The following is a 14,021-nucleotide window of genomic DNA, read 5'->3' as shown; positions in this document are numbered from 1 at the left end:
AAGACAAGAGTGCAACTGTTTTATAACAAGTCGGGGGCTTGTCTAGCAACAGACGAATATCAAGTCACATTCTTTCAAGAAGTTGAGAGGAAGTCGAGATCGATCGATCGATCGATCGAGAGTAAATGTGATGGTGTTATAATTTTCTTGAATTCAAAACTTGATATCATGTATTTGTCTCTATGTTCAAAAGTACCAGTGTCATTTAAAATAAAGACGGGTTCTAGCTGAATTTTGGTAATTCTAGGTAGTATTATCATGCGTGTCTTGTTGTAATGAATTAAAATAATTATTTATATATACGGAAGTAACATCACAATGAGGCAAACTTCCTCGACCATGCGATTTCTATGCGTGGAACAGGACGAGTCTTTTTTTTTAAAGTGTCTTGGATTTACCCAAGCTTCGAAAAGTATGGAGAATACTTTTGATTTAATCTAATGAATCCGTAAACAGCGCGGCAGGGGAAGTTGGTCCGGCTGAAAATTAGCTTTACAGCACCCTTTCACATTAGGCTTAATTGAAGTTTAAAAGTGATTCTTATTATTCTGTCTCGTCTTCTTTGATGCTGAAATGATAGCCATACAGTTGTATACACTTCCAACAATTAAATATTGCCAAAACTCAGTGAGAACCAAACCAATCATTTAACTTGTTTATTATTATTATAACTTTATATCCCTTATATGTCTCTTGTGTCAACTTGCACGTACTCTTTGGTATATATTAGTATATGTTAGTCGTTTATATACTCTTACACATCTCACTCCATATGTTAGGCCTTACTTTTATATTTATGTAAAATATAATAAACTATTACGATCATTATTTTAAATCTTATATAACCGCGAGTCTTTTGACTCATTTCATATAGCAATCACATCTTGCATATAAATATATATATATATATATATACTTTATAATAAACAACTGATTAGAAGGTTTATAAGAATAATAATACAACATATTAAAAATCTCGGTATGCTGAAGTGTTTGTGAAATGGTATACTGTCAAATTGGAAATGTTCGCGGTGTGGAAATAGTCGCGTTTCTCGTTGAATAAAGAAGAGCGAAAATGTCTGTATGCGAATAAGAATTTATAGATTATACAGATGATGATTTATAGGTTATACAGATTTAATAATTATTGCCAAAGCGAAAAATTCTACACCGCGACTATTTTGAATAGTAACAACACGAAGATATCCACACGCCAAAATTTCCATTTTACAGTATATGTTTTAATCTTGTTAGTAGACCTAATGCAGGTCACAGGTGTTCTTACGCAAGCTTTGATGAGAATGTTTAAATCTGATGCAAATCACCTGTGTTTTGATGTAAATTGATATTTTAAATTGTTTAAGTTAAGGTACAGTCAGAAAATACAGTCGATAAAATTACCACGTACGTATAACGTGATATTTTCTTTTGTCTTATTACAAGATGGTGTTATGCATCCTACATTTCTAGGAATACGAAAGAATCAGAATCAAACATAAGCAGCTAAAGAAAATGAAACATATGTTCGCGGACGATTCTACTGGAAAATTAACGCGAAGTTAATTTCCCGTGAAAACAAAGTTATATACAGTTATTCAAATCTTATAGTATTAAATTTTTTCAGTCATGTTTTATATGTAACAGTATACCTTAATAGTAACATTTTTGTTGTAAAGATAGAATTGATCTGTATTTTATGATTTTTGAATAATACATTTTCTTGACTTTGTTTCAATGTATGTTTCGTATTTAATTCAGCAGTCATTTGTATCTATAGCGTTTGCATCTGTTTGATCGACTGCAGTAAAGATCGCTGACGGAACAAGCTTATTACGTGTATTTTTATAAAGAAATCTTCGTTATTACGAAGTCTTCCTTGTTATGAGTCTTCCTTATAACAAAGTATTCCTTATAACGAAGAATTTTCAACACATAAGTTTCCTCATAACGAAGTCCCCTTTAATACATTCTTCTTTATTAAGATGTCTTCCTTTCTACTAAATCTTAGTTTTATTACATCTTCCTTATAACGAAGTTTTCGTTATGACCAAATCTTCCTTTTAATAAAGTTTTCCTTGATATTAAATCTTCCTCATAACTAATCTTCCCTCTTACAAGGTCTCCCTTTATACGAAGTCTCCCTTATAAGCGTAGTCAAGGGGAACAACTCTAACTTACTACTTGCTAGGTAGCATATACGCCACCTAGCGTCATTGTTACTAAATCTTCCTTGTAACGAAGTTATATCGTTCCCCAGGCAAGGTGTTTCCTTAGAAACATCAAATTTGTCACTTAGTTGTACCTGCTGCAAATTTGTTTATCATTTCACTTAGCAGCCTCCATCACATGCATATGTAATAGGTCAAACAAATGTGTTCAGGTATCCCAACCAATCCTAGATTTTTCTGCCGACCCAAAACTTTTTATCACCTACTTATCTATCCAGGTAAAGCTCACATCCACTCATTATAGTGTTACCTCCTCCTGCTCAGGGAGCCTGACCCCGTTCTTGAAGGATTGGTAGCTACTGTAATGTGTGGTAAAGTATTTTTACATGTGATACAAAGCTTAATGTCATGTAGAGGTGATTTGTCAATAATAACATCAAAGAAATACTTCAAGTCCATACATTTATTCCGGTTATTATACTTTGATATGTAGCCTTCCTCTTCACCATCTTCTCGCAAAGTCGCTAGTTTAATAGAAGAGTAGCTCGCGATTAGCTGATGGCATAATAATTTAATATATATGAAATTATTAATGGAATGAATTGATTGGTCAGGTGTTATACCTTAGTATAAACAATTGTAAAGAGAAAGTAATCGTGATTGCAAAAGTGTTTCAATGTTGCTATAGCTTCAGTAATATTCCACAACGTATTTCTGTTTGCCGATATATATCTACAGGTTATCCATGTGTGCAAAGCCATTCTGTAAGAGTTGTGTTTCTTGCCAGATTTAGCGGTAAGCTTTCACTAATTTGATCAAAAGGTCGAAAACCTTTAAAACCTTTCACCTGTTATATATGGTGTTATTTCAATAAATGTTTTATTTGTGTCATTGTGTGTGTTGTTTATTGTTTATTACATCGATCTGAATTGTCTTATGAAACTCAAATATCAATTGAGTTTTTCATCTGTTAACACAGAAGCCCAGTTATGATCATGATACATCAGTTATTAACATGACACAAATACTACAGCTTGGAAACACTAGTTATTACCAAGAAGCAACATCAATTATCATGAAACGCCAGTTATTACCATCCAATAAAAGTTAGTATAATGAAACATCAATTATAATGAAACGCCATTTATAACAAAAAAATAATTTCATGACTACTATAACCAAGAAACACCAATTATTGTTAAATAACAATATATATCAAGAAACACCAGATTTTGTTTTCGTGAAACATCAGTAATTGTGAAACAGTGGATTTGGTTTGATGGAACAAGACTGGACTATATATAGATCATTAAGGGCGGGAACATAGCTGACGGTCAGACTTATCCTCAACAAGCACAGCATCAGCAGCATAGATTGTCACCACAACCACAACAGTTTCTAGTCACACACCAAGAACAAACGACAAGAAGCAGTTGGGGCTGCACTGCACCCCTAAGAACCTCAGAAGGGTCAGTTTACAGTGAAGCAAAATCAAAATCTGTGATACTTAACGAACAGTTCAAACACGTCTCCGTTCTAGCAAATATCACCACCGTTCAAGCTCCGGGTGGAACGCCTTCACTATCGATGCCCAGAATACGAGTGAACGCACTGGGAGTAGAAAATATATTTAGAAGACCGCTTACATAGGGCATTTGGCCATGTATTAATCCCTGAGACTGCTTACAAAATGTGCTCCAGCACTCAAATGGATAAACCAAAATTCCTTCTTTAGCCAATCCAGAGTCTACCTGGAGATTAGCATCTCTTCGAACCTGTCATGGCGAGATCACATCAGCACGGCATCGAAACCACCGACTTCCTCTTGAAGAACATCTACGCTTGTCCTAAAGATGTCAAAGCCCACACATACATCATGCTTGTCCGCCCAGTTCTTGGATATGCCGCCTCAACCGAGGATCCTTACACAGGTACCCATATTAAACATCTGCAGGGGTTACAGAGTCCCGTCGCAAGGTTATAGAGTCCCGTCGCAAGATCTGTAGTTGGGGACTTCAAATCGACGGAACCTGGCAGTATGACCGCCATTCTTCTACAACTACCCTGCTAAGAACAGTTGGAATAAAGGAAAGTAAGATCTAGAGTACCGATGCTGTACAACATTATTCACCAACGACTAGACTCCAGTTTTGAACAATTACAGAAGTTATAAGACTCTAGAACCAGAACAGAAAGCCTTAACTACCAACATATACCAGCGCGTCTTGACGTCTTCCTGTTGTAACAGTTTTCTTCCCAGAACCACATGAAGGTGGAGCAAACTACTAAACGTCATCAAGGACAATGTAATCGGAGGATCGTCCAGTATACAGGTTCTGCTTACAAGCTGTCGACCTCCTGGGGACTGGCAGTCATTGTATCGTCAAATGCTTTTACCTTCTGCACAAAATTACAAAAATATCTTTTTATCCCGTTAAGTTTTTTAACCTGTGGCTTGGGCAGGTGCACGGCACGTCGATGGAGTGAAACACTCTAACAAGAATCATCTTTAGCATTAGAAGAAGAAGAAGAAATCGCTTCGACCTTTGTTTGCACTTTATGTCAATGACCGAAATACAGGTTTCCAAACAATATTTAGGACACTGTTTCAGATATTGACTTGAAATTTGTAATAAAGGTATATCATGTAAAGGCACTGTCGCATTCCAAATCAACTTTATCTCGATCTCTTCTGATATTTTTTACCTTGATCTTAGATCCCAGATGCAGAAGTGTAGATTTCCAAAGCTGCACTCTGCTTCAAGTATTGTCTTCAAACTTGATATGTAGGCACATCGTGATATTGGTCTGCATTGCACAACGAAATGAGAACACTTAATATGATTGAACAGTGTGTCGCGTACCAACATGGGGTTAGGGGCCGCGGTGGACAAGTGGTAGAGGTGTCTTAAAGTCTGTAATCACTAGGCCTCCACCACTGGGTTGCTGGCTCGAGGCATACGTTGGGCAGTCGCCAGATACTGGCTGCAGATCGGTGGCTTTTCTCCAGTTACTCCGGGCTTTCCTCCAACACCAAAACCTGGCACGTCCTTAAATGACCAAAGCTGTTAGTAGGACGTAAAATACGAAATCAAACCAAACATTGGATTGCCGAGTGCAAAACTATCCACGAAGTCTCCGCTTCGATTTAAATATAGTCTTAATATTGCTTTATCACTTCCCTTATCGCTACCAATTTAGCATGTCAAACAGATCTAATTTCGAAGGATACTTTATTCTCAAAAGCAATATATTTTACTTGCTTTTTGACCCGTCATTAGTTATGTATTTCACAAGTCGATTCGCTTCTCTTTTTCCGGAATCGAGAGCTCCGTGTGTCGTGGAACGCCACTGCACATGCGTTGCTTCTCCTGCAAACAGAACGACTGGTTTCCGGTCCGGGTTATAGAGAGGTTCCGACAGAGTAGTGATATCAGTGGGATTGGAGTCCATGCTAACATACGAATAAGATCCTAGGGTGAGAGGATTACAGCACCAAGAACTCCTCAATACACTGGTAGGCTCTGGAACATCTGGATTATTCAGAAACTGACGCAATATGGCAGTACATGTCTTACTCACTTCCGTTTCCGGTAGCTGTTCCATGTGAACTGCAGCAATGCTACTGATCCAAGCGACTAGAACTGTTGGGTTGTCCATGACCTCGTCAAAACTGTAAAACCTCCTGTACCATTCCGACTTTTCGTCGACATCGGCATATTTACCAGACCATGCAAGTTTGACGCTGGCTCTGCCAGGTTCCCAAAATGGTTTGTCGTAATGAAGAAAAATCTTGTTTACTTTCCCAAACCCAATTTTGTTGATAGATTCGCATTTATCTATGGGAAGCTCTGGTCTGAAAAGAGATTTGTCTTCAACGGCCTTTTTCAGCACACCAAGGGAACACGTGACTATTAAATGATCACATGTGTAAAACATCTCTTCTCCATCAGTCAAACTGCAGGAAACTTTGACGGAGCTTGGTCCGTGTTTTGATTGGTCCCAATCTATGTTCGTCACGGTTGTTCCTAGTTTAATAGTATCAACGTCAAAATTATTGGTAAATATTTTAACGACTTCTGTGAACCCTTTCGGTATTTTAACATTTCCTCCTGGTATTTCGTCATAGGACCCATCATACCTAAGCGACATTAAATCCAGGTTGTCCCCAATATGGAAGCTCAGGTAGTTCAGCATGGTGTTGGCCAAAAGTCTAAGATCCGATCTGTCTTCTTGGGAAAAATGTTCAATTTCGATGGCCAGTCGTTCTCTGAAATGATCGGCAATGGTAGAGCTGGTCTCAATATTGTCTTCGAAAAAACTGCTACAATCTTCTTCAATTGCGAGAAATTTCTCCCAAAGTTTATCGCCGAGATCCTTGTTTACGCGTCGTCCGTCCTCTGTGTGAAAATGGCCTTCCATCCTAGAAATGAAAGATTAAAGGAAACTGTTAAACTTTTTAGCAGTTTAATTTAGTGAACAAGTCTTATTTTAATACGGTTTACCAGTTACGCAACAGGTGTATTTATCTCCTGCCGAATCAATATACGGTCATGTCACGTGATTCTCAGCAGTAATACGGTGGAATCACGTGATTTTACAAGGGGTATACGGGTCACGTGTCTTTGTATCTTGCAGCCGGGCAACAGGAGACAACTCGTATTCCGAAACCCTTTAGGGTCAAACCATCCCGTATTCCCTGCCAAAAATTCGTGTAACTAATATTATTACCCCTTTGAGAAAAATCTAGGAATCTGATTGGTTAAAAACTACAGTGTACCAAACCGCATTCGTAAATCTCAAGGGGTATACGAAAATCTCAGGGGGTATACGGTCATGTCACGTGATTCTCAGCAGTAATACGGTGGAATCACGTGCTTTTACAAGGGGTATACGGGTCACGTGTCTTTGTATCTTGCGGCCGGGCAATGGGAGACAACTCGCATTCGTCGTCTGCTTCCGGTGATGTTTACAAAATGACAAAACGTTTCGCTTCGCATACTGATGAGGAAATACTCGCCAAAAGGGCTAACTATGTGCCACAAAACACACAAAAGTCGAACAGACGAGCGGCAAACATGCTGAGGACGTATTTAAAAGAAAAGAATCAGGAAGAACAGTTCGAGGAATTTGATAAAACGAAACTAAATGAGGTAGATCTACTGTGCCATTTTTATCTTGACAACAGAAAAGTTGACGGGGAACTGTACAAAACCAATATAAAAGACTCAAAGGGGTAATAAATTCGTTACACGGATTTTTGGCAGGGTATACGGGATGGTATGACCCTACAGGATTTCGTATTTCCTTCGGCCTATCGGCCTATCGGCCTCAGGAAATACGAAACCCTTTAGGGTCATACCATCCCGTATACCCTGCCAAAAATCCGTGTAACTAATAGTATTATTGTTTGTATTGTACAACACTCACACTACCTAAACTTCACTCCTATAAAAACCGCTGTTGCTATTCATCTTTCGTCATCGTTTTCAAAAGATGCCTTGACTTTTTATACAGTGTATTGGGCAACAAATAATCAGACTGAGAAAAAAAGAACAACATAAGGCAGACTCCCATATACAAAGCTTTGGAAACAAGAAAAAACTTCTTATTTTTTGTAGGATCTTCTGAGTAATAATGGTAATTTTGGGGTGGCTTTTACAAAAAAAACCACCTTAAGAAACATTTGTAGTGATGTAGAGATTCGGAAAAATACTGTTTTTAGTAACCGTTACCTTGATCGATCACGAACCAGTGACCCCAAATCAGGAGGACCTTTTTGCTTCTCCGGGGCTACTCGTATACCAAGTTCATGCTTTTTGCAGTCATCAGTTCTAAAAACACATCATAGTGATGTACATACTGCTTAATTGATAAACTAACAGCCGGTATTGTTAAATAAGTGTTATCATTGGATCGGTGTAGGTCGGTTAAAACTCCGTAACTCCAGTTAATATATATCCAGACCTTCACAGAAAGTATAAAAATACAGGTAATGCGAAGTAAGTTTAAACGCCAGCAGCACATGCAAACAAAACGCTCGTTATTTCAGTAACGTTGAGAGTTGTTGTCTGTGTGCGGTACGAAGGCTAACAATGACCACAGAAATACCGGTTAATGACAGAGAGACATAGCAGCAATGGCGGCCTTATAAGGGTAGTTACCTGTCAAGGAGAACATGTGGCTCAAGAAGTCCCTTTTCCAAAGCAATTTTGTAAACAGGATTATGGGCCCTGCCGTGAATCCAATTCGCGCCTAGTTCAATGATGGCTTTGTCACCGGAAGCCTTCTTACCGAATTCCGTCGTGTATATCCTTCCGCCAATTCTAAAAATAAAGAAACGCCTTTAAATGTTAACACTTCAAAACATGTGTTTGTAGGAACAATAACTTCCAGTGAATGTTGATATATATATATATTTTACATGATCATGTGTAATGAAGATTACTCCCTCTTTGTACTGGCGGCAAAGGAGTCTCAGATGCATGAGGTTAAACGAGGGCGTCTTCGAGCTTCACCTCGTTCCCTCGTTGCTGTTTTGGTTTGGTGCCATGGCTGCTGGCCAATCAGGACTGAATATGGGGTTTGAAAAAGCGGGGTCCCTGGCCTCGCGTCACTCAGAGATAAAAAGAGACCAAAATCGATCATCAGGATACTTTCCCGGTTCATATCACAAGTGTAGTAGAAATATGATTATTTTTCAGTTTCTTTGTAAAACAGGTATTTGAGAATTGCCGCAATTTAACTTGGTCATATATAACTTTAAGCAATAGTTTAATCTCTACAAAAAAAAAAAAATTTTTAAGGCGCAGTCCCATCTATTATTTCTTTAGTCTGAGGGAAATGTCCTATATTTTGCGCCTCCTTTTTTTTACCCTTCAAATGTAACGATGACTGGGTGATACTGTCTAAACCTTCAGATTGTATTGGATTGCTTTTTTTACTGACCGATAACTTGATAGCTTTTGTTTGTTTGTTTGTTTGGGTTTAACGGCCCATCGACGGCTGTAGTCATTTAGGGCCATGGTGGTTTATTTATTTATCTTATTTTTAAACAAACATGTGAGTAGCAAAGATAAAATCAGATAAAAAGGTTCATTTTAAAAGCATTCGAGTTTTCATATCTGGGACTCGAAAGTAGTTATCACGAATGTGTTTAAAATCGGAACATTCTATTAAAAAATGTTCCATTGTAAATGGAGTGTAACATGCGTGGCATGAAGGTGGATCTTCTCGTTTTAATAGGTACGAATGAGTAGGATATGTGTGCCCAGTACGGAGTCGAGCGAGGACAACTTCCTCTCTACGATCTTTCCGACTGGGAATAGATATAATGAACAAAAGCGTGACGATGTCATTGTGTGACTTTGTGAGCTTCTTTAGTCCAAATCACGCGCGTGATCAAGCCAAGCCGGAGTTTTTCAAACAAATAATCTCAACGGATACATTCAGCCACATTAAGTTTCCACGTTGGCATTTTGATTTCGCCACTGACTGAGATGCCACGCTTAACGCAAATTCAGAGGGGTAGAGCAATTGCGATGTTAATGGATGATCATTGCCAAACTGCTGTCGCACGGCAATAACCCGTACAATTAACCGTCTCTGTACACGTTTCCGTGCTACTGGGTTAGTGTCCGATCGTCCCAGGAGCGGTCGTCCGCGTGTAACGACCACACGACAAGACGGGCGATTCGATTGTCTCGCTTGCGCAACAGATTCAAGACTGCTGTAGAGACTGCGTCGCATACCTTAGGTACACATGGCAGACCCATTAGTCCTCAAACTGCCAGGAACCGCTTGCGTGCCGAGAGAATCATTGCGCGCCGACCTTATGTCGGGCCACCTCTGACACCACGGAGGCGGCAAGTGCGTCTTGACTGGATGCGCAGACATGGCCCGAATAGGTTTGGGATGCGTCGATGGAGGCGTGTGATGTACACCGACGAGTCTAGATTCTGTCTGTATCGCTCAGACGGAAGAAAAATGGTATATCGCAGACGCGGTGAGCGTTTCGCAGACGCATGCGTGGTTGAACGCGATAGATTCGGTGAGGCTTCTGTAATGGTTTGGGGAGGCATCTCCCATGGAGTAAAATCCCCCTTAGTGGTCCTGGATCAAAACCTCAATGCCGTTCGATACAGAGACCAGATCCTCCAACTACATGTCCTTCCATTTCTCAGACGTCATAACCTAATTTTCCAGCAAGACAATGCTCGACCGCATGTTGTCAAGTCTTTCTTGATTTTCTCATGGCAAACAACGTTCAGCCTCTGGAATGGCCCCCATATAGCCCCGACATGTCTTCCATTGAGCATTTGTGGGATGAGCTGGACAGGCGTATAAGGAAACGTCAAAACCCCCCAACTAACCGCGCCCAGTTCATCGCAGCATTAACACAAGAATGGAACAACATTCCCTTAAGGCGAATAAATGTTCTCATGAATTCAATGCATAGGAGAATCCGTGCAGGGATTCGTGCAAAAGGTGCCCACACCAGGTACTGAAGTTTTAACATTTGATTTCCCTCGCTCATGTAATGTTAAGCTAAAATCAGGTATTTGAATGGTTTACGGAGGAACATCAGATAATTTAGTCAACTTTATGTTGAGTTCTTGAAGGAAATTTGAAATTCGGATACCAAATGTAGGCAGAAGTTTTGGGTTTTGAGTAAATATGTTTTGGTATTTTGGGTTGAATACTTGGTCGAAAGCAGGCTTTTTAGGATTTAATTTTAATTGAGCTGCAAACTGTAATGCAAGTGTTTTTTCCTTCTGTCATAAAGGGATGGTTCATTCGCTTCCACGTACAGGCTTTTTACAAGTGTTGTCCGAAAAGCTCCAAGGGCTAGACGTAGCCCTTGGTTATGGATTGGGTCTAGCATCTGCAGGTACGAACTGCGTGTCGACCCGTATACCATAGAACTATAATCCAGTTTTGTTCGAATAAGTGATCTGTACAGGCGCAAAAGCATTTCACGGTCCGCACCCCAATCAGTATGAGAAAGAACTCGTGTAATGTTTCACGCCTTGGAACACTTATCCTTCAGATACTTTATATGTGGTATGAAAGAGAGTTTCGAATCAAAAATGAGGCCGAGAAATTTAGTCTGTTTAACAACAGGAATTCTAGTGCTATCGAGTGTAAGATTTGACAGAAATGCATGCACACAGTTTTAGATTTAGAGAATTTGAAGCCGTTTTCGACTGCCCAATTTTGTAGTTAAACTCTGTTGAAGTTGTCGTTCTATCGTGTGCATGTTCTTAGATCTGTAACAGATCAAGAAGTCATCCATAAATAACGACCCTTCTGTTGATTGACCAAGACATTTGACTATATCATTGATTTTAAGACCAAACATGGTGACTGATAGGATTCCACCCTGTGGGACTCCCATTTCCTGTTTAGACGTTTAAACCACTTTTGAACCAACAAGGACTTTGAAGTGTCTATCTGATTGGTAATAAGATATAAAATTGGGAAGGTTTCACGTACACCAAGGTCGTGAAGATCTTTCATAATGCCATACTGCCATATAGTATCATAGGCCTTCTCAAGATCAAAGAACATGGCAACAAGGTGTTCTTTCTTGGCGAAAACCTCTCAAATGAAGGTCTCGTGTCTGATGAGATGGTCATTTGTCCCTCTTCTGTTTCTAAAACCACTTTGAAGAGGGGATATTATATCGTTGGCCTCAAGAAACCAAACCAGTCTTGTGTTTATCATTCGTTCTAAAGTTTTACATACACAACTAGTCAGAGAAATAGGACGATAGTTGTTTGGGTCAATAGCATCCTTTCCCGGTTTTGTGATAGGTATAATTGTGGAGTTTTTCCACGAATCGGGAATCTTGATAGCAGAGTCATTATTAAATATGTGGTAGTTAATGAGGTGATTCGCGAACGAGTGGCAGATGATGTCGAATTTTCCGTCTCATGTTTCCGCCGTATGCTACGACAACTACTTGATACTATTAATTAATTTAAAATTTGCATTGAATCGCAATATTTTATTATCTAATAGTTGTGTACTGTAAGTGTAGACAGACATCATATATGCGAGCGAATGCCGAACGAAAATGTCAACACTATTTTTAATACCTCAACATATGGCACAGTGCTTTTAATCTATTGCATATATACATGTTATCAAACATCTGCATGTTGTTCATATCGCCCCGTCCACTCCATACAGTCACGTGGACCGAGCTAATCAGATGAGAGGTTGGTGTCGACCTTGACCTCTCAATGTGATTTCAAATGCTAGTGAAATAATAAATATGACTCTGGGCATGTTGTTTGTAACTTGAGGCATGGCATAGATTTAATGCCATTTAGAAGTATAGTTAATAACAATATAAAAACGGACAAAAAGTAGGAGTCGGGGATAGATAGGTTTCTAGACAGTTTCTGGTTTACCTCGACCAGGCCTTTCCTCCCCCCGCCCCCAGGGATAACGACAAATGTTTACAAGCCAAACACAAATCTAATTACAGGACTGTGAGTATAATATATTAGAGAGATGGTATAGGACTAGTAGTTAGCGCCTTATAAGGCAGCTCCTGCGAATTCCTCAAAATTGTATTAATATAAATGTTAATTAAATTGATTGTATAAATTGTATATCTATGTACTGTAAAGCGCTTTAGAGACTTATTCTAGCTAGATAGGGCGCTATATCAAATGTTGTATATTATTACTATTATTATATATCCTATCTAGTATTTCAAAATTAGAAGATTATGCATGAGCAGAAGTTTAAATTGCAATAATATATTTCACTTATCTCTCAGTGCCTACAGTCATGGTTTTTGATAAAGGACCACCTTGCTCCGTATGTTGGAGGCCTGGTAGAAGACGTTGGGCGATCACCATCATGTGGTGCTATCATGTTGGGCGATCACCATCATGTGGTGCTATCATGTTGGGCGATCACCATCATGTGGTGCTATCATTGTTGGGCGATCACCATCATGTGATGATATCACGTTGGGCGATCACTATCATGCGGTGCTATCATAATCTTCTGCAATGAATCTGTTTCTACGGAAACTTTGTATATGGTGTTGATGAGGAGGTGGAACAAGCCGGTGAGGCTGGGCACAACACCAGCGAATGGAGAGAACTAAGGAAGGGTGCGCCCTAGGGATCAATTATGGCCCCATGTTTGTTTGATATTTCTATAAATGATATATTTTACAATATCGAGGACTCCTCTTTGTCTTTGCTTAACTATTGTATGAGGGTTCCAATGTGCTCATGCGGTCCCTGAAAGAGAGGCCATTATCTACGTTGACTGGCTTTTACTGTAACAGAACGCATTAGGCCAACCCGGAGAAGCCCAACGTTGTACCATCAGTAAGGATCGAATGGTATGATTTGAAAGTCTTGTCATAGAGAAGGTAGTAAAAAAACTGTTGGGAATTCATATAGACTCAACAGGTAAATTAAAAACTGTAAAAAAGTGGGGTTTTTTTAATTGTGAGAAAGTTGTCACCTGACTATCTACATGAACTTAAAACAGGAAATGTTCTACGTGTTCATACCACAGGTAAGCACCACCAGGTATGGGAGCGGCCATTCGGCTTCGAGATTGTAGGAGAAAACTTTCAGCAGAACGGTCCGTATTTTGGATGGCCTGAATGCGGAAGTACCTTACGTGTAACATAGTCAGTCTGCATTTTGTGATGTGTAGTGCTGGTTTGTGCTTTATGCTTTCCAGGTGCTAAACTGGTTTTTTGTCTGTTCATATAGTCATGCTTCTTTTCAATTTTCTTTTTTTCTGTTTTTTCCCCAAACTTATGCTTTGATGTTGTCGGTTGGTGGTGGTTGGTCGGGGGTGGTTGGGCGGGTG

General features: G+C 39.4%; 1 protein-coding gene across 2 annotated transcripts in view; it reads right to left on the bottom strand.

Annotated features, from left to right (window-relative positions):
- Positions 1–13: 13 nt before the first annotated feature.
- LOC110456761 (spermine oxidase-like) overlaps positions 14–14,021 on the bottom strand; it is a 15,570-nt gene continuing 1,562 nt past the window's right edge. Inside the window, exons 2-4 of one of the 2 annotated variants that reach the window (XM_021507707.1) lie at positions 8,333–8,494; positions 7,904–8,002; positions 14–6,591 (exon numbers count right to left, since the gene is read on the bottom strand). In XM_021507707.1, the coding sequence (XP_021363382.1) occupies positions 5,424–6,591; positions 7,904–8,002; positions 8,333–8,494 (1,429 nt within the window). In that variant the 3' untranslated portion in view covers positions 14–5,423. The remainder of the gene's footprint in view (positions 6,592–7,903; positions 8,003–8,332; positions 8,495–14,021) is intronic. The other variant, XM_021507708.1, reaches the window with a different exon arrangement.

Source organism: Mizuhopecten yessoensis, unplaced genomic scaffold (genome assembly GCF_002113885.1).
Source record: "Mizuhopecten yessoensis strain PY_sf001 unplaced genomic scaffold, ASM211388v2 scaffold8841, whole genome shotgun sequence".
NCBI classification, from domain to species: Eukaryota; Metazoa; Mollusca; class Bivalvia; order Pectinida; family Pectinidae; genus Mizuhopecten; species Mizuhopecten yessoensis.
This window is presented reverse-complemented; position numbering and strand designations above follow the sequence as displayed.